Source organism: Drosophila tropicalis, unplaced genomic scaffold, assembly GCF_018151085.1.
Source record: "Drosophila tropicalis isolate 14030-0801.00 unplaced genomic scaffold, ASM1815108v1 contig_573, whole genome shotgun sequence".
NCBI classification, from domain to species: domain Eukaryota; kingdom Metazoa; phylum Arthropoda; class Insecta; order Diptera; family Drosophilidae; genus Drosophila; species Drosophila tropicalis.
In genome coordinates this window covers 1,648,400-1,667,564 of record NW_027173049.1, presented here as the reverse complement: position 1 = coordinate 1,667,564, position 19,165 = coordinate 1,648,400, and the positions used below count along the sequence as shown (strand labels likewise).

The window sequence follows — 19,165 nt, the reverse complement described above, 5'->3', positions numbered from 1 at the left end:
TCCATCCAATTTGCTAATTCCACTATTACTCTCTCTTTGCCTTTTTGTAGGCTGGTTTGCCACATTATTTTTTGGATAATTATTTTGCTGTTGATAATTCATTGGATTTTGAGCCCTGCCAATATTTAATTTTTGTTGAAATTCTTGGAAAAGTTTTTGGTTTTGTGTTGTATCGGATTGTTTTTGTTAAGACGGAGTTGTACTATTGGGTACAAAGGGTTTGATTTTCTGATTTCTTTTATACTATTCTCGTATAACCCTTCTCTTTGAGCTACTTTTTTCAGCTTGCTGACTGTCGTTATATCGTATCTAGCTAACGTCATAAATAATCTATCGGGTAATTTTTTGTTTATTACATCTTTTATAGTGTTATTTAAAGCATTTGAATAAAGAATGGTGTTATTTGCATCGTTTTCTAGACTTAGTTTGTGTCTGATAATATAGAATTTATCTTCTAATTCTGTTACAAACTTACGAAGGTTTCCTATATAGCGGGTGTTGTAGAGGCGTCGAAGAAGTTCGTCACAGGGGGTCTGCGTCTTCAAATCATTGATGAGGAGTGACCTTAGTTGGTGTTGGCTTGTCCAATTTGTGAGAGCCGTTGTGCCTCTCCAATGAGCTGCATCTCGATTGCACTGAACAATATATATTATGGGTTGGATATAAGTGCATAATGAAATCTATCCTCCTTATGAATGACGTTAGATTCTCTGGTGCTCCATCATAGTTTGCCCCCTGTCTTAACGAAGACAGTGCTTGATTGAGGTGGGCTTCGGTGAGTTCTACAGCCCTTTTGTATATCTCGGATTCAGCCGGATCGGACCACTATATCATATAGCTCCCATACAAACCCCAAAGTCACGAACAGTGACTTTTCTCAATAACTTCGATATTTTCTGTGCTATTATCGTGATTGCTATTATCGCGATTGCTTTCAAATTACACATTTGTTAGTTTAATATATCTGTTAATGACTGTGACAAATTTGATAAAGATCGGGTGACTATATCATATAGCACCCATAGGAACGATCGGTGGAAAACAGTGACTATGATCAATATCTTCGTTATTTCCTATGGTTGTAGGCCATTCTTTCGCAAACATAAGCCTTTTTAGATAAAACGTTCTTCCACATTGATGGCTAATAGGTAAGGAAAGAGTAACAAAAAACTTGCAAGGGTATACAAACTTTGACGCGGTAGAAGTTACCCCGGGCCCTCTGGTTTTTTTTTTTTTTTTTTTAGTGGTGTTTTGATTTTTTGATTTTCTGGGTTTTAGCTATGTTTTGTTTTGGTTTTTGGTTTTTTGTTCGCACACAAGTTGGCGTTTTTGTTCCTCAATTGGATTTAATGGTTGTAACACACAGTTGATATTTTCGCGCACAGTTGGCGTAAATATTTTTTTTTACTGTTGTACACTTTTGAGCACTACCAGTAAGCTCTCGATGTCGGATCGGAGTTTTATAGTGATTATTCACTAATTCTATGTAACACACGGATAATATTTCTATGTGTAACACGGATAGAATAACTTGTTCACTTTTACCGATCCTACCGACAGCGCCAAATGAATATCTGGTTTTCCCAAAGAGGAAAAAAAGAAATTGTGAGTTAAAAGCAACGTACTTTATTATTTAAATGAAAACTTAAAACTGACTAACAAAAATGTCTTATGGCCCCTTTAGTGGCGTGATTGATATTGATGCGATTTGATTGGCCCGAATTTAAATGCTGAATTAGCGTTCTCACGCTTTTGGTTTTTAGGGAGACAATTGTTATTGCAAGTGTCCAATTGCTTATAAAAACGGATGTTTACTTTAACGTTACGATTTTTGACAATGAACAGTGAACCTGCAAACATCTATTGTCAGCCAAGTGAAAAGTTTGAAAAGTGAACAGTGAATGAACATTAAGTGAAGTGCACCTTACATGATGGAAGGGGAAAGTAATTCCCATCCCATTATGAATTTTAATAGCCTGAACTCTCTTTCTCTAGAAGAGAAGTTTAACACACTGTACGTTGAATTCAGTTAACAAATAAAAGTTATATCAGAGCAACAAGATCTGATTAATATCCTAAAAAAACAACTTGAAGACCTAAGAGATGATTCAGAAATGAAGGCTGAATCTAGCTCCATCTCAGATGAAGAAGATAGTGAGGAAGAAAAGGATCAAGATGAAGAAGATGTGATTTCTTTGAAGCGACCTAGAAATGCAACCAATGCTGAACCTAAACACAAAAATAAGCAACAGCAAAATACAACCTTTGCATCCGTTATTAAATCAAACAACAATAAATAAATAAATCAACAATAAAATAAATCAGTCAAATGCAACTGCAACTGCAACAGCTACAAATGTACCAAAAGATAGAAAGCCACCAGCAATTATGGCATACTTTGACAACCACAAATACCTTATTAACAACCTGAAAGAACATCTAAAAAACAACAATTTTCAACTCTACATTCGCAAGGATCACATAAAGATACAAAGCCTTACAAAAAATGTTCTTCAATTTTTGAAGAACAACCATATAAACTATTATACATTTACGCCAAAAGAAGAAAAGCCAGTGACACTTGTCATTAAAAATATCTCCAACACCTTTGACGCAGAGGAAATTGAAGCTGCCATTAAAGAAAAAGCTAATAATATTAGCATCATAAACATTAAAAACATGATTAAATTCTTCTGGATAATACAACTTAAATCAAACGACGGTGCCAAATTACTTAAAAGCATCAAAAGCATTCTTGGCCAAGCCATCCGAGTGGAAAACTATAAAGGTAGGAAGCAATATCGATGTGTGAAATGCAGCGAAAGCCATGAAATTGGAAAATGCTACATCCCCAATAAAGATGACAACACAGCCCTGCAAGTCGTCGAATTACCTGATGGGACCAAAACAACCAGGAAAGGACTACAACGCAAATGCACCAACTGCCATGGAGACCATGCAGGCAACTACTCCAAATGTCCAGCTAGGCCCAAAACTACAGAAAAAACAGAAATAAATAATGTAAGTAATACTCTAAATATACCAGTAAAAAATTAAATGCACCCCAATAGAATACAAATTATAATAACCTTAACCAAAAAAAAGTCAGCATAACAAATTTGATTTAAATAAGGAGATTTATAACTGTTTTGGTAAAAATCTTATTGAATGTATGACTAAAATTAATAATTTCATTCCTAAATACAACCAAATTCATAATGAAAACGAAAAGAAATCTGAAATGTTTAAGCTATTATTTGACTTATGTTTAAATTAAAAATAATAACCATAAATGTAAACTCGGTAGTGAATATTGCAAGAAGACACTACCTTAACCAATTTTTAAAAGAAAATACTCCAGATATAGCATTGATAATAGAAACAAAATTAAATCATCCTCTCATTCAAAAGTGGAGGATGTGCCATTTTAATAAAAGATAAATATAAATATAAAGAGATCTCATTTAATAATACAGAAACACTTGAAATTTCAGCTATTACATTGGAAAATATTCTAAATAATAATAAGTTACATGTTTGTGCAATTTATAATAATAATGGTGCAAATAATTTCAATAATGATTTAGATTTAATATATGTATACAACATTAGAAAGAGTGTTTTGAAAGAAAATGCTTAAGGCACTGCACTGGTACATGTAGAACTAAAAATAACTACATATACATAAAGAAAAGTAACTTATATGAACAAAGCAAAATAATACGAATTGACAATTTTTTAACGAGATATGCACTAAAATACTATAATACTCTAACAACAAATGACAACACATTAATACAGGATATCATAGATAATAATATTAGTTTGCAGGACAAAACATATAACATAAAACACATACAATTACTAAATGAAAATGAAGCAAGTAAGTCGACGCGTCGACTTGGGTATACCATACACCAGGTGAAACAAATATTTAAAATTTCGAAAACCAAATGTATGTCTATTAAATTGTTTTTACATGTTTCATAGTATGTGCTATCTCGCTCACTCTACGAACACACGAGCACTCCAGCGCCGCTACTAGCCAACGGCCAATTCGGGCTTGTGGACCGCTTAGTAAAATACGTTCATACTCATATTTTGCATGTTTCTAGTCCGATTTTATTAAAATTTGGTAGTTTTGTAGAAATAGATAAGATTAATTAGTCTGCTAATTTGAATGCGATAGTCAAAAAACTACAGGAGGAAATCGGTTTTTTCTTAATTATGAAGGCGGAAGTGGGCGTGGCAAAATATGAAAATATATATACTCTGCGCGCATACTAAGCCAGTATACATACTAAATTTGGTGACTTTAGCTTTGTTTGTTTTTGATAAAATCAGTTTTGTTTAATTTGCGGGGGCGGAAGTGGGCGTGGTAAAATTTTTAAATAGCCAGTTTCTGCGCGTCTATTAAACTAGACTGCATACCAAATTTTATGTTTTTAGCTATATATATTATATATTATATATATATATTAAATTATACTTTTTAAGAAAAACAGTTTTATGTGATTCCTGGGGGCGTAAGGGGGCGTGGCAAAAAGTTTGAACAATTAATTTCTGCGCGCTAACTAAACGGGTATACAAACTAAATTTGATGTCTCTAGCTGTCATACTTTTTAAGAAAAATAGTTTTATGTAATTCCTGGGGGCGCAAGGGGGCGTGGCCGAAATTCCAATTAACTTTATATATGTACATAATACACGAGTATACATACCAAATTTGGTGGCTCCAGCTCTTATAGTCTCTGAGATCTGCGTGTTCACACGGACAGACGGACATGGCTAGATCGACTCGGCTGTTCATCCTGATCAAGAATATATATACTTTATAGGGTCGGAGAAGCTTCCTTCTGCCTGTTACATACATTTTGGCGACTTTAATATACCATTTCACCCTATGGGTGTATGGTATAATAACTTGTTATACAATGAACAAAATGAAATATTATACTTCAACGGCAATTTTGATAAAAGCCAATATGTTGATTAGTTTATAAGTAGATATAAGTAGTTTGTAAGTTGTTATAAAACAAATTAAAGTTTAAATATTGAGTTTTTATACCTTTTCTCAAACACACAATAAAACGCTACACCCACATTTTAAATGTAAATCCGCATAAACAAAAATATATTCTTGAAAAATGTTACTATCCGCGGACATACCGTCGACTATGTCGCTCAGTTGTCCCGATTGTCCTTATTGCTAGGCCATCTAATGTTAAATGTAGCCGCAACTTAAATGAGCGTGTCGCCGCAAGACAGCGGACATGTCCCCGTAAACTCGACGGAGAGTCTCCGCAGACACGTACTGCAGGGTTAAGTTACTTCCTTGCAGAAACACCAACACACACAGCAACACACACACCGACACCTAACCCTAATTAGCGGCAGCACCACTGGTACTGGGAGTATCAACATTAGTGAGGACCTCTTTCCAAATGTGCGGTACCTCACCTGCTGGGCCGCTACACAGCCGCATGCGACGTATGCCAACACTTTAGGACCCTCCGTCCACAGGAAATGGCAAACCATACGAAGACATGCCCGGGGGATGATGTGTTCGGTCCACTGCGTAATGCATACCACAAATTAAAAATAAGGGAATACAAGGAGCTCCTTGCCCTGCTGGGGCAAATCCCAAGAAGGGGTGTGGATATTGCTGAAATAGAGAAAATTTTGGACTACCGTCCCCCAAAAAGGCGAAGAGTGTAGGTTGCACAACCCAAGTCTCCCATTTTGGGAAGTTTTCCCAATCCCACGCCGTAAGGTACATTAAATTGTATTTAATCATTAGTATTCTTTATTCACAAATTTTTTTTTTTCATTTACAGCCTCCCCCACCAATCTCTTCTATGGCCCTCACCGCCTGCATGCCTGTATGCCCTCCGTATGACGGAAATGACGAGCCACAGGCGCACATGCGCGGGATATGATGCGTACGCCCCAATGCGCGATGCATACAACAAATTGCGGATGAATAGTTACGAGGAGCTCCTTGACCTGCTGGGGCAGATACCAAGAAGGGGGGTGGACATTGGGGCAATTCAAAAAATTTTGGACCACCCTCTTTCGAAAAAAGCTAACACTTGGGGTGCCACAACCCAAGGGTCTTAAGGATTCTCTACTTAAAATTAGAACCCAGAAAAGAAAACCAATATAACCCTTTTGTTTTTAATTTCAATATGTAAATTTTATAAAAGGAATGACCGCGGGCGGGCATTTGGATAATTTAAGATTATTCCTAATGGGAACACCACGAGAAAACAGCAAAGAAAGTTTCCACCAAAGTGCATCAGCGCCTTAGCGAAGATTGAATGAAGCACTTCCGTAGTTATTAATGTGAATGCGATGATATTTTATTTTTTTTAGCCGTAGAATGTTAACTCTCTCGTGTATAATCAAAGTACCCCAAGTTTAGGCTAAATCTCTCAACACTTTTATTTTAAAAATTTAAACGTCAGTTTCAAACGAAGTTTTTTTCTGGTTGCCGCTTTAAGGTTTGCATGTCTTGTCACATTGCACATTGGGCCAGATTTCCCTTTTTTTGGCATAAAGTAGGAAAATTTTGTAATGCCAAATAAAAAATTTGACTTGATATAATTTGTTGATAAACATTCGTATGATTATGATATTGGTACTCTCGAAGCTGAATTCTTACAACCACAAGAAGTTCAAGAAGTCCTCCGTCGGGGTCATTCCAAAATGCCGTCAATATTTCCTCGGGATCGGTTGGACGAGCCATTTCCACTTTCACTTCTGTCTACTATTTTGCCTAACGGTGAAAAAAATTCAACGTGACTGGTTATTTTGGAGTCAAACAAAAAGCGCTTTTTACTGCCTACCCTGTCGTCTTCTAAGTAAAAATACGTTGAATCGTTCAAAAATGTGTTCTCCTAACGGCTACTCTAAAGCACAATTTTGGAAAAAGTTGTATCTTAAATTCCCGTCACATGAAAGTAGTAACGATCACATTCAATGTTACATCAAGTGGCGTGATTTAGAAGTACGCATTGACAAAGACTCAACTGTCGATATGCTGTTGAGGGAAGAGATAGCGAGTGAAGCGAAAAAGTGGCGAGAGATTCTAAAGCAAATTTTAGACACGATTCTTTTTTTGGGTGAAAGAGGATTAGCTTTACGAGGAGAGAGTAATTTAGTCGGCCAACGAAATAACGGAAACTTCCTGGGAATCCTTGAATTAATCGCTCGCTATGACCCAGTGCTTCATGGACATTTAGAAAAAGTTAAATCTTCTCAAGAAGCACACCAACGTTTGCAAGTTCACTACCTGTCAGTCGAGATACAAAACGAATTCATTGAACTCTGTGCTCATCATGTTATATCGTTTATTTTGAAAGAGGTAGAAAAAGCTAAATACTACACAATCATTGTTGATGCAACCCCAGATTCAAGTCACGTGGAGCAAACCACTTTTATTTTACGCTACCTTTATTACGATACTGAAGAAAAGGTTTACCATATCAAAGAACGTTTTTTGGCCTTTGTGGACTGCTATGGAAAAACAGGCGAAGCTATTGCTGACTTGATTGTCAAACACTAGAAAAGTACAAAATTCCTCTTGGAAATTGTCGTGGGCAAGGCTACGATAATGGCAGAAACATGAGCGGACAATATAAAGGAGCGCAAAATCACATTCTTCTAAAAAATAAGTACGCAGTATACTCGCCTTGTGGAGCACATACATTGAATCTTGTTGGTGGGCTGCAAGAATCGATGGTGTGAAACCGTTTGCGAAGAATCTTCCTGGATTGAGAAAGTCTCTTGAAGAAATCAAGAAACTGAATTTGACCGCAGAAACTCTTCGAGACGTCAACGGCATTTTAAAATATATGAGTTCATTTGAGTGCGTCTTGATGGCTTCCATTTGGTTCAAAATTCTTCAGGCTATCAATGAAAGAAATCTGGTTCTTCAAGAGATGAGCGCTACCATTGACGTTGAAGTCGACAATCTTCAAAGTTTACTTGCCAACTTGCAGCTTCTACGCGATCAGTGGAGTAAAATTTATAATGAATGCAAAATCGTCGCGGACAATTTGATCGATACTTCATCCATTTTACCACCAGCGAGGAAGAAAAAACGTGTTGACTCGTCACAAGAAATCGTCGATAAAGACTGCACTGTTGAAGAAATTGATTTCAAGAGAAACACTTTTTTCGTCATAATCGACCCAATCATCAGTGGAATAAGTAGAAGATTTACAGCTATAAATGAACTAAACGAAACATTCTCATTCCTGTGGCAGTTTTCTAATACAAACGTTGAAGAGTGTCAGACTGCTGCAAAAAATTTTACAGTCAAATATCCTGCTGATGTATCTCAAAACTTATCGAATGAAGTTATACACCTCAAGAATATATACGAAGCAAATTTTTGACCTCGACTGCCTCCATTTGATTTACTCAATGCCATTAGTGCGAAGAAATTGAACAGACTTTTCCCAAACGTTTGCATTGCTCTGCGTATATTTTGCACAATTCCAGTATCTGTTGCGAGTGGTGAGCGGTCGTTCAGTGTAGCTTACTACCACCGGGCCCTATTATCTTCTCGACGGCCCTGTTGATATTTGAAAAGAGCATACATTGGGTACATCAAAACAAAATTTAAAAAAATTTATGTGCAACCCTGCATTATTGGCAGCCCTTCAAAGTCACATGTTTGATCAACTGTTTGTTTTGTCAAAATTGACGAAAATAATCACTTAATTTTGAGCTTTTGCTGCAGCCACACCTTCTATCCAAATTTTTGGCGACAAAATGGAAAATAAAGGTCATGGTATGAAAAATTTATTATTTATAAATGTTTTTAAGATATGCTATCAATGTTGTAGTTGTGAGCTGTGTTTGTATTCTCTTATTTTAGAATAAATCTAGTGAAAGTCTTCGTCTATTTGGGAGTAAAAAAATAATTTCTGCCAAAAAGTAATTATGCAAATTTTTACTCTAAGGTTCAACCTTGAACGTGTGATTAACTGTTTTTGCCCATTTCGGCCCATTCTCTCGATGTTTTGCATTTTAAGCCAATTTTAGGGTTAGCCGTGCTGCACTTCTTGAAGTATGGATTGAAAAAAAGCGAAATGAAAAAGCAGTTATTGACTGGATTGGATGAAATGAAAGCCGAAATATCAAGGAAAATAAGGAGTTTTCACCTATATGTAACGAAAAATTTAAAAAAATGTCTTCATACAATTGGTACTTTTAAAAATAAGTTGGCTTGCCAAAATTATGAGTGTCGACCAAAAGCAAGACTTATCCAACCGAATGGGACGACCACGACTGCCGTTTAATGATGCGGGATCACGGCTGAAAAGAAAAAGGGCGGTAGAACTTGCCGAATAATACAAACCTTCTTTTGCATGCAGCTTTAATCTCAGCTAAAAAAGCCAAAGAGAGCAATACTGCTTCTGTATTAAAGAATATTGTCTCTTCTTCAAATGGATTAAGTATATTATACTATTTTGTGTTTTTATACTTAAATATAATAAGAAATTTTCCATTCTAAAATGCGCAGTTATTGGTTATTGGGGCATTTTTAAAAATATAAATATTTTTAAAAATAAAGCCTAAAATATGCAAATGGGGTAATTTTTACAATTTTGGGCGGATAACGGTAAAAACGTGGTATATTCCAAAAAAAAAAAAAAAAAAAAAAAAATAGTATTTTGATCTGACTTATGTGCGTGCCAAATTTTAGCTCTCTAGCATTTGAAATGTAGATTATGCCAAAAAAAAAAAAAGTGGATTATTTCAAAATGAAATAGCTTGGAAAGTGGTTAAAATGCTTAAAGCTTGAAATCTACCTTTTTTCAAAATTCAAAAAGCTTATTTTGGTTTTAAAAAAATTTTTGCATAAAGATTTTTTTAGAGATTATAAAGTATTTTTATAATCATTTAAAGGGGCAAATCAAACTAAAATAATATTTCACGGTGACTTTTGGTATTTTGTGCCTAAGTTTTGAAGAAAATGAATTTTTTTGCCGTAAACAATATGGTACGTGCAAATAAGAACCCGACTGAGATAATTTCTTCATTGAAATTTTTAAATTACCTAAATTGGGAGGAAAAGGAAAATACTTCCCAGCTTTGGGCCGAGGTCCTTAACTATAAGGATGCTGGCAGAAACAATGCTGCTGTTGAGTGCGTATTTAGCCAAGTTAACATCTTTAAAAGTAAATTGCGAAATCAATTAAATGTTAAAAGTTTGAACGCAATTTTACGTATAAGGTTTGTTTTTGAAATGATTGGCTATTTAGTGTATATTTAATATATTCTTTTTAATTTTACAGATATGGATTACGCCGTCATGGCAAATGTTGTGTTAATTATAAAGTACCTGTAAAGTACTTATCTTTAATTAAAGGCTCTGACAAATATGAAGAAACAAATAATGAAATTGATGACATAGCTTCACTAATATAATTTGATATACATATATCAATAAAATAAAATTTATATTAAATGTTATACACCAAGTGTTTTTATAGTTAGCTAATTTTTAAGCTTTTTTTTTATATTTAGCTTATTCTAGCTTATTTTTTTCTTAAATCTAGCTTATAGTGAATCTAAATTTCTGGCAACACAAGCATATAACTGAAGTTTATTGTTGATTTTTTCTAACGACTGATTAATAAGCAATACGAACTTTTGCATCTTCTGTACGAATTTATTATTAACAAATGAAATTTTTCCTGCAGAACTTTCTAACCGTGGAAATGGAACGAAAAGTTTGAAAAATAATGTAAAAGGTGTGTACCAAATATATAAATAAATTGCGAACACGTGGCTTTTTCTTTCTGATGAACAAATTGAAAGACAAGCATATAACTGAATTTTGTGTTGATTTTTTCTTACTAGCAGTAAGCCGGAAAAAATGTTTACGCTAAAGAAATTGAATGCTGTGGCTGTGTGGAGCTGGGATGTCGAATGGTGAATATTTGAGCCAACAATAAAACATATATTTATTAATTGCTTCTAATTTAAGCGATATTTGTGCCATTCGCCGTGTTCAAGTTATGGGTGAGTGGACTTAAGACCATGATGCGGATGACGATGATTAAGAAAACAAAACAGCAAATAAACAAAGAAACACCCGATGGCATTTAAACAGTTTGAGATTTTATCATTTTAAATTTTAACATTCTTGCTCAACGCTCTGCCTGCTCTCTGGGTCTTACGGTCAGAACTTCATAGGTCCGTGAACTCACTTCCTGGCCACGATATGGCATGTACATTACTCTGTGCGAGGGATGCACCTTACCCAGCAGGGTCAGCCCTTCGTGTATGCCACGAGCTGTGTACAGACCTTCGCCCAGTTCAGAATACCCGGCATTAAGGGAATTTGCTGGAACAGCTCCATTTGCCCCCGGTTCCCAACTATAGTCACAATCAGTTAAAATAAGAATCTCCACCTCATCAGTTAGAGTGTGACCTCTGCAATTCCATGGAGCTTGGATTGCCTTCTTTAATGGTGCATATCCGCCAGGCAAAAGATCTTCATGCAAATAAACTCGGGCAACATACGTTTCGTTTCCTGAATCATCAGTTCCACTTTTTACGGCACCTTCCGGCGGAAGGTGGGAATTTCTCGGAGCCTGAACGTCTAAGTCCATGGGTAACCATTGGATAAATTGCTTAGGTGGCTCCTCAAAATCCACCTCTGTTCGTTCTGAGAAGTTTAGAAAAACGCGGTGAATGCGATTTCGATGACAATTGCTTCGGCACTGGGGGCAGGTCTGTGACCGATATAGCCATCGGTTTAGGCAATCCTTGTGAAAAACATGACCGCAGTATGTGGAAAAAATGATATCATTGGGCCGGTAAAACTCATTACAAATGCCACACAGAACATTCAGCGAACATGACGACGATGACGGTGATTCATTCGTATTATTGGCGATTGGAGTAGGTGATACCGACCTCCTTATTGCGGACTCTTCGTCCTCCATGGTCTTTCTTTGGGTTTATTTTGCTTACAGCAGCTTACTTGATGCACTTGCCAGTTTCAATGCTGCCCTTTTGCCTGTTTCAGTTTGATTCTTTGTAACAATAACAGTAATTTCACAATAAAGCGGAAATTAGTTAAAGCTTAATATAGAGCTTTTTATACATATAGATGTACATATGTGTATATTTTAGAAATCATCCATGTCGATGACGAAGATATCGAAGTGTACAGCTGATCGTTGACACAATTGAAAATTAAAAATATTCTTTTGTTAATGACACAACAACTAGGAAATAAATCACCAAGACGCACCCGTCTTGCTCTTGGAATTTTTCCCTTTCGTTTGATACCAAATTTAGGTACATACATACATACCCATTAATTGCTTTCAAAATTGCAGTGGGCTATTTTATACAAATTCAAAATTTGTTATTAAAACTTCATATAAAAACAGAAAATAAAGTTGTCGATTTTGAAAGCCAGCTATTTATTGTGAATAAAGTGCGGGGAAGATAGCAAATAAATATCGATAACTGATACACAATTGCGATAAATATAGAAATCGACGTTTTCAAGCACTATCATATGTTGTGTATGTTCATCCCTGGTCGTTGTGCACGTTTTGGTTTTGTTGTGTTTTGATTCCTTGTCTTCGGCTATCAATGGAGCGAAAGGAGGGCAATTCTTTTCTAGCTTTGGGTCTGCGCCCTTGGCTGGCCAAACAACTGACCAAAGTGGGGTTAAAAGATGCCACACCCATACAGAAGAGCTGCATTCCTGCAATTCTTTCTGGTCAGGATTGTATTGGCGCGGCCAAGACAGGATCTGGCAAAACTTTTGCATTTGCTTTGCCTATTTTGGAGAAGTTAAGCGAGGAGCCGGTTAGCCACTTTGCGTTAGTGCTAACGCCCACACACGAACTGGCCTACCAGATATCTGAACAATTCTTAGTAGCTGGCCAACCAATGGGGGTGCGGGTATGCGTGGTATCAGGAGGTACAGATCAGATGATTGAGAGCCAGAAGTTAATGCAGCGACCGCATATTGTGGTGGCCATGCCCGGACGACTGGCGGATCATTTAACTGGTTGTGATACATTCTCTTTCGACAATTTAAAATATCTTGTGGTAGACGAGGCGGATCGCATGTTGAATGGAGATTTCGATGCCAGTTTGGCGATCATCGAGAAATCGCTGCCAAAAACGAGACAGAATTTGTTCTTTTCCGCCACCATGAAAGACTTTATAAAGGATTCTAGCATATTCCCGATAGCAAATAAAGTAAGTAAAACCAGCGGCTATCTAGTAGTAGTAAATCTAATAACTGTATTTATCTTAGTGCTTTGAATGGTCTGAGGAATCACAAGTTGCCACTGTCGACACCTTAGATCAGAGATATTTGCTTTGTGCTGAATATGATCGGGATATGGTATTAATTGAGGCCTTACGTAAATATCGCGAGGAAAATCCAAATTCGAATGTCATGATTTTTACCAACACCAAGAAGTAAGTTTGCCAACAAAGGACGAGATTATTTTCTAAACCTTCCAACTCTTCCAGGTACTGTCAACTGTTGTCGATGACCCTCCAGAATTTAGACATTGAAAATGTCTGCCTGCATGGCTTTATGCGGCAAAAGGAGCGCGTTGCGGCAATAAGTCGTTTTAAATCGAATCACATACGCACATTGATTGCCACCGATGTGGCTGCTCGTGGCTTGGACATACCTAGTGTTCAGTTGGTTATCAATCATATGTTGCCCCGCACACCCAAGGAATATATACACCGTGTTGGTCGCACAGCGCGAGCCGGACGCAGTGGCATGTCTATTTCCATCTTTCGATTCCCCAGAGACTTGGAGCTGCTTGGCTCCATTGAAGATGAAATTAACACAAAGCTTCAAGAGCATCCTATTGACCGTAATATGCACCTGATTTACCGATCTGAAAACTACTATACCTATATACTCGAATTATTTATCTTTAGAGCGAATGGTAGAACGAATATTCATGCAAGTAAACGTCACGCGTCGAGAGTCTGAGATGAAACTAGACAACAATGACTTCGATGAACGTGCACAAAACTATAGGCGGAAAACTTGGATCATTGAAGGAAAAGACCCTGATCAAATGGAAGCGCTGTATGTATTTGAAAGCTTACTTAATAAAAATCTATACTTGACTCACATCTTTTGTAGTTATCGCAAAAAGCAAAAGGATAAATTGAAAGAAATACGCCGTAAACGCAAGGAGCAGCAAGAAAAGTCATTAGGCAGTGAACAGAAACAGGCATTAATGCAAGATGAACGCTTCCAAAGCATGGACAAAGAGCGTTTTGAAAAAAGACCCAAACGAAAAAGTGAGACGGCCAATTTAAAACATCCCAATTCCATAAAAAAACGAAAACCAAAGCAAATTAAACCCAACTTTGTACATTAAATTGTTTATAACAAGGCAAAAAAATAGAACTTGATATTGCACTAACTTAAGCAGTATTTGGGCAAAATGCGGATTAAATAATTTGCAAAAGGTTTACACAGAGAATGGGGAAATTGATTAATTTCATCGTTATCAGTCTAGGGCAATGGTTAAGAGGGCGTCCTCAGGATAGACCTCCAGTAAGGCTTTAGCTCCATCGTTAAAAGGATATGATATGCTGCCATCTATAACCAAATCTAATGGAAAACACAATTTTTGAGGAATTCATATTATCACATTAGATCACTTTGCTCAGATCAGTTCTACTTACTGGCATCGATGCAATGCGACTTTACAAAAACATTCTGTACGAAATCTCGCTCTTTGAACGTTTTAGGTGAAGGCCAAACACCAACACAAATCTGCTCACGTATGGAATAGCATAGTCGGGGATCATCTGGGGCAAAGAGCAAACTCTGATTATAGCGGTGGGCAATTTCTTCGGCATTCTCGCGCAGTCGAAGCACCTCCGCCGAACCACTGTTGGGCAATGAACGTAGCAAGTGCTCCACATCGCTGTTTGTAATGCGATTGATACTCGTGTGCCACGACGTGGATCCGGTGCCAGTGCTCACGCATAGACCCGAACACTTCGTCTTATTCACCACGTCCTGGTGGTCCAGGACTAGTTGTAAATGCGAGACCCGGGCGGATAGATGTTCACCAATGAATACCTATTTTAAGAAATATATCCTTTATTATTTAAACAGGAGGAAACAATTATACATCACCTCATTGAGGGCCAAATAAGGCAGAACTCTTCTCATTTTTGCCTTGTACTTGTAGGCCATATTCTTCTCCAGCATTTCAGGTTCTGTATTAACCTGCTCCATTTTGACCTCAGTGTGTCGAAACAAATCAGTCGATTCAGGAATTTCGCCATTGCTACCTAGAAATGTGGTACGTATGCGTGAACGATGCATCCATTTAAAGTCACCCTGCAATAAAGAAGCATTAGATCAAAGTTGATATAAACGGAGAAGGTGGCATTCCCAATTGGCTTACACTTTTGATGCGTCCTACCGCATCGGAGGGGTTTTCCGTATAGTGCTTGGGCAGCATAAGTCGACCCTCGGAATGCTGCGGATCGGAATTGAAACCTACTATCGGTGTCTTCTGCTGGCTTAGGGCAAAGAGAGGACTCGAGCGACCAGCAGATAGCAAAAAGGTTCCATCACCACCAACCGGGACAATGACATCCGCCCAGCTCATGACGTCTTTGCTCAGTGAGCTTCTAAATTCAAGTCTGTTCGTTTAGTAAAGTCAACAGCGCGAAGGGGCCACACAGGAGAGACACATTTATGTGGATTGAATGGTTGGTGGTTTTTTGGTGAAACAATTCTCGACGACTAGAAGACAAGAACGCAAATCCTACAGCTACGGTATACACACCTGCTGGACAGCTTCACCTCACAGCCCACATCCTGAAAGCTCTGGACCACACGTCTTTCGAAGTCCTTGTGCAGATTATGTAGATATAGCACCATCTCCACATCGGTGCCACGATCGCGTAGCTTCTGCTCCAACTGTTCTTTGGAAAGGCCCGGATGACGTAGCTGCTCGAATTCATAGCGCGATAGCTTCGTCACCACCAAAGCTCGTTTCAATTTAAAATTTGCTGGCGTATACTTGGCATACTCTACAAATTATTAATTTATGCAACACAATTATTTTATTAACCAAAGACAATTTACTCAACCTGGCATTTTTCTTACGCATAGATTCATTCTGTGACCTTCCTTTACTCAAAGATCTGATTGCCAACTCTCGGATTGGTTTGATATCGAAATTTCATTCATTTTCAAAGATAATTGAAGTCAACTTTTTTAAAAATAATAATAATAACTAACTAACAATAGAAAATGGTGAAGCATTTTTAAGATCTCTAGTTTTAAAGGGAACTAATTATGGAAAACATCGAGTAATTCAAAACAAATTTAATGTAGCTACTAGCTGATAACAATGATTAATAATCGCTAGCAATTAGAAATCAAAACGGATGAGCTCACAGATTTGGAATTGTGGGGCTAACATCCGACTGGAGCAATTGTTTTGGAACTTACCTTTGGCAAATTGTTGTAGCAGTTGCTTAGATTTCAACATGATGTGGCATTTAATTGATTATGTCGTTTATTTGCATATGTTGTATTAAATGGTAAATTAATTGAATGTCTTCTTTGTGTATAGAAATTGACAAAAGGAATATAAAGAAATACAGAAATAAAAATTTTTTCTTCTTACACATGAACTGAACGAAGTGTATTTTGTAAGTTTTGTTATTCACGTTGAGGTTAAGTGAATTTTCATTCTTATTACTAGTGTTTATGTTGTTTATTGAAAGCGGTAGAGCAGGAGTTTCATCAATTTCCCCACTACCCCATTTCGCGTAAATTATTTTTATATGCTTCCACGTTCCTGGTCTTTGGCAGATTAACTGATTGATTATTTCGTTGTTTGCCTTTTGCTGTAAATTTATCGCTCCGTTTGTGTTTCTATTTCTGTTCGCTTTCGCTCTTTGCCCTCTTCCACCTCCCCCTTGTCAGGCATCACCATCATTAGCGGCGTTCGCTTTTTGCCTCTTGTTGTGCATTGCTGATAAGTGGCTCATCCAAATTGTAGTTGTTATCAGTAAGTTGAAGCAACAATAACAAAAAGTGTGGGGACCGACCACAGCTCTCTTCGCTTAGTATTTCCAGCATACATTTCATCTGCTTAATTTGCCATTCACCCAATTCGCTTATATTCATTTATCCGGAGCTTTCTTCTTCTTACTTTCTTAAGTTAAGCGCCAAAAACACGCTGCATTTAAATTTTAGATTTTTTAAACATCTACGAACTAAAACTAGAAAATTCGGCCCCACCCCGAGCAATTATTTAAATCGATGATACATTGGTCTTTCAGTGACCTCTGGCTTAATGGTTATATCGATACCATATTTTGGTTCTGGGGTTCCAAGAGTCTTCTATAAAAATAAAAAAATTAAATATGAGCAACGACAACGTGTCTATGTTTAATTTAATTTAATTACCTGCAAAAAGTTAATCTGACTCTGTACCTGTTGATCGTGCACAGGTTTGTGCACCACGTTTTGGAGCAACATCAAGACATTATTGGCGATCTGCTGGGCATTTATATCCTGAGATGGCGAAGTATTTGTTTTGAGGAGATCGCCCAGCGATATGCTTACCTCGGGTTGACCACCACTGAAATCTATGGGCAAGGCCCTATTCTCTACACGATATGGATTGGATATATTGGACACCGTGTTAATAAGGGAGCCTATGGTATTCGAATTGTTTAACTCCTGAGAATTATTCTTAATATGGATAGAATAATTTTGGGGAAAATGATCTTTGATATTTTGTAGAACATTTGATAAGCTTGGTCTCTGATATGTGTTTTGGGAAGAATAGCTAAATGCATTATAGGCATTGCGCATTCCATTCTCCAGCGAATGCTGTTGCTGCTGCTGCTTGGGACCATGTCCCAGGCGATTTTGTATATTTCGAAATTGTTGATGCGGCTGCTTCTGCTTTTGGTTCCACTGTTTTCGAAATCCCATTGAGGAATTCGAGTTAATAGGTAAGCGAGTCCTTGCGTTAGACTGTGGTACATTGTTAGGCACCAATGGAGGTGCTCCTGATGGTCGATTTACATTATTTGGCTGAATACGCCATTGTGCAGAGCCAGACGGTATGTCCTGGGTAGAATTTGGAGCATCATCCTGCCCATAGGCCTCATTGAAGTTATTTATCTCATAGTTGATCTGTTTTGAGTTGGTGCCATTATATTCAAATTTAGTATTCATATCCTGCATAACGACATCCTCATTATTAGATTGATTCTCGTTTTTATAGGAAATGAAACGCCGCGACTGACGAACTTTTTTTTCTAATTCATCATCAGAGTCACCGTCAGAAGACGACTCCAGATCCTTATAAGAAATAAAACGACGGCCCTGCCGGTTTTTCTTCCCCCCGCCCGTAACCCCCGGATAACAAGGGGGTATATTTGGTTTGGGCATTACGCATTGCTCATAATATTCATCTAAAATGAAAAGCCCAAAAAAATGTATTAGGATATTATTTTCATACTTATGTATGACATTTACACATGTTTTGCATTTCGCCGGATACATAAAATACTAGGAACTATTAATTCTCGAAGATTCGAAAAACTAGAATACAACTCAATTAAAGACATCTGTCAAGATATACATTGGACTTACCCAAAGACATGTCTTCTTTAAAGGCACTCATTTTTATTTTATATTCGTCCCTTGAACACAATTTAAAATAAACTCACTTTGACCACTAAGCACAACATTCGCCAAAAAAAAAAAAAACTAATTCGAGTCGTTTCGCTTTTCTCATTCAATTTGACAATTAACAGTTACAAATTGGTTTTTACGAAATTTGAAACAGTGAACTGGGGAACATAAGAAAAAAAAGTGAAGTGATCAAAGTACCTCGCAGTTAAATTTTAAAGAAATACATTTACCATTTCAGTTCACGTGATTTTCTTGTTTTTTGATTTAGTCGCTTTAAATTTTGAAGTGTGTCGCTAAAAATTCCCAAAGGTTTTATATTGCTTACAACATGGATTTTAGTCAACACATTGTAAAAAAACTTCCAAAGTACTGCGAAATGTAAATCAATTTTTCGGAAAAACTTAAAATCGAAGCTAGGACGTGATGTTTATAAAAATCTTTTGTGTTCCT

The 19,165-nt window shown here is 37.0% G+C and overlaps 4 protein-coding genes across 6 annotated transcripts; 1 reads left to right on the top strand and 3 right to left on the bottom strand.

Annotated features, from left to right (window-relative positions):
• Window positions 1-11,098: 11,098 nt before the first annotated feature.
• On the bottom strand, window positions 11,099-12,109 carry LOC137575569 (uncharacterized). The gene has a single exon (XM_068288163.1). The coding sequence runs from the start codon at window positions 11,967-11,969 to the stop codon at window positions 11,169-11,171; it is 801 nt and encodes a 266-aa protein (XP_068144264.1). The 5' UTR covers window positions 11,970-12,109; the 3' UTR covers window positions 11,099-11,168.
• A 462-nt stretch (window positions 12,110-12,571) lies between these two features.
• Window positions 12,572-14,450, top strand: Dbp45A (putative ATP-dependent RNA helicase Dbp45A). The gene is made up of 5 exons (XM_068288156.1): window positions 12,572-13,248; window positions 13,307-13,473; window positions 13,528-13,886; window positions 13,954-14,107; window positions 14,165-14,450. Exons 1-5 carry the CDS (start codon window positions 12,631-12,633, stop codon window positions 14,403-14,405), a joined length of 1,539 nt encoding a protein of 512 aa, XP_068144257.1. The 5' UTR covers window positions 12,572-12,630; the 3' UTR covers window positions 14,406-14,450.
• Window positions 14,383-16,649, bottom strand: Nadk2 (NAD kinase 2, mitochondrial). 3 transcript variants are annotated; one of them, XM_068288157.1, is made up of 6 exons: window positions 16,508-16,649; window positions 15,837-16,083; window positions 15,450-15,690; window positions 15,176-15,382; window positions 14,716-15,118; window positions 14,383-14,641 (listed from the first exon to the last, which is right to left on the bottom strand). In XM_068288157.1, exons 1-6 carry the CDS (start codon window positions 16,545-16,547, stop codon window positions 14,538-14,540), a joined length of 1,242 nt encoding a protein of 413 aa, XP_068144258.1. In that variant the 5' UTR covers window positions 16,548-16,649; the 3' UTR covers window positions 14,383-14,537. The 3 variants fall into 3 exon arrangements, with proteins under 3 accessions (XP_068144258.1, XP_068144259.1, XP_068144260.1); XM_068288158.1 differs by having other exon boundaries at window positions 15,450-15,678; XM_068288159.1 differs by lacking the exon at window positions 16,508-16,649 and adding an exon at window positions 16,144-16,165.
• Boot (Bootlegger) lies at window positions 16,557-18,834 on the bottom strand. The gene is made up of 3 exons (XM_068288160.1): window positions 18,674-18,834; window positions 17,474-18,492; window positions 16,557-17,407 (listed from the first exon to the last, which is right to left on the bottom strand). The coding sequence occupies exons 1-3, from the start codon at window positions 18,702-18,704 to the stop codon at window positions 17,315-17,317; spliced, it is 1,143 nt and encodes a 380-aa protein (XP_068144261.1). The 5' UTR covers window positions 18,705-18,834; the 3' UTR covers window positions 16,557-17,314.
• Window positions 18,835-19,165: the final 331 nt, after the last annotated feature.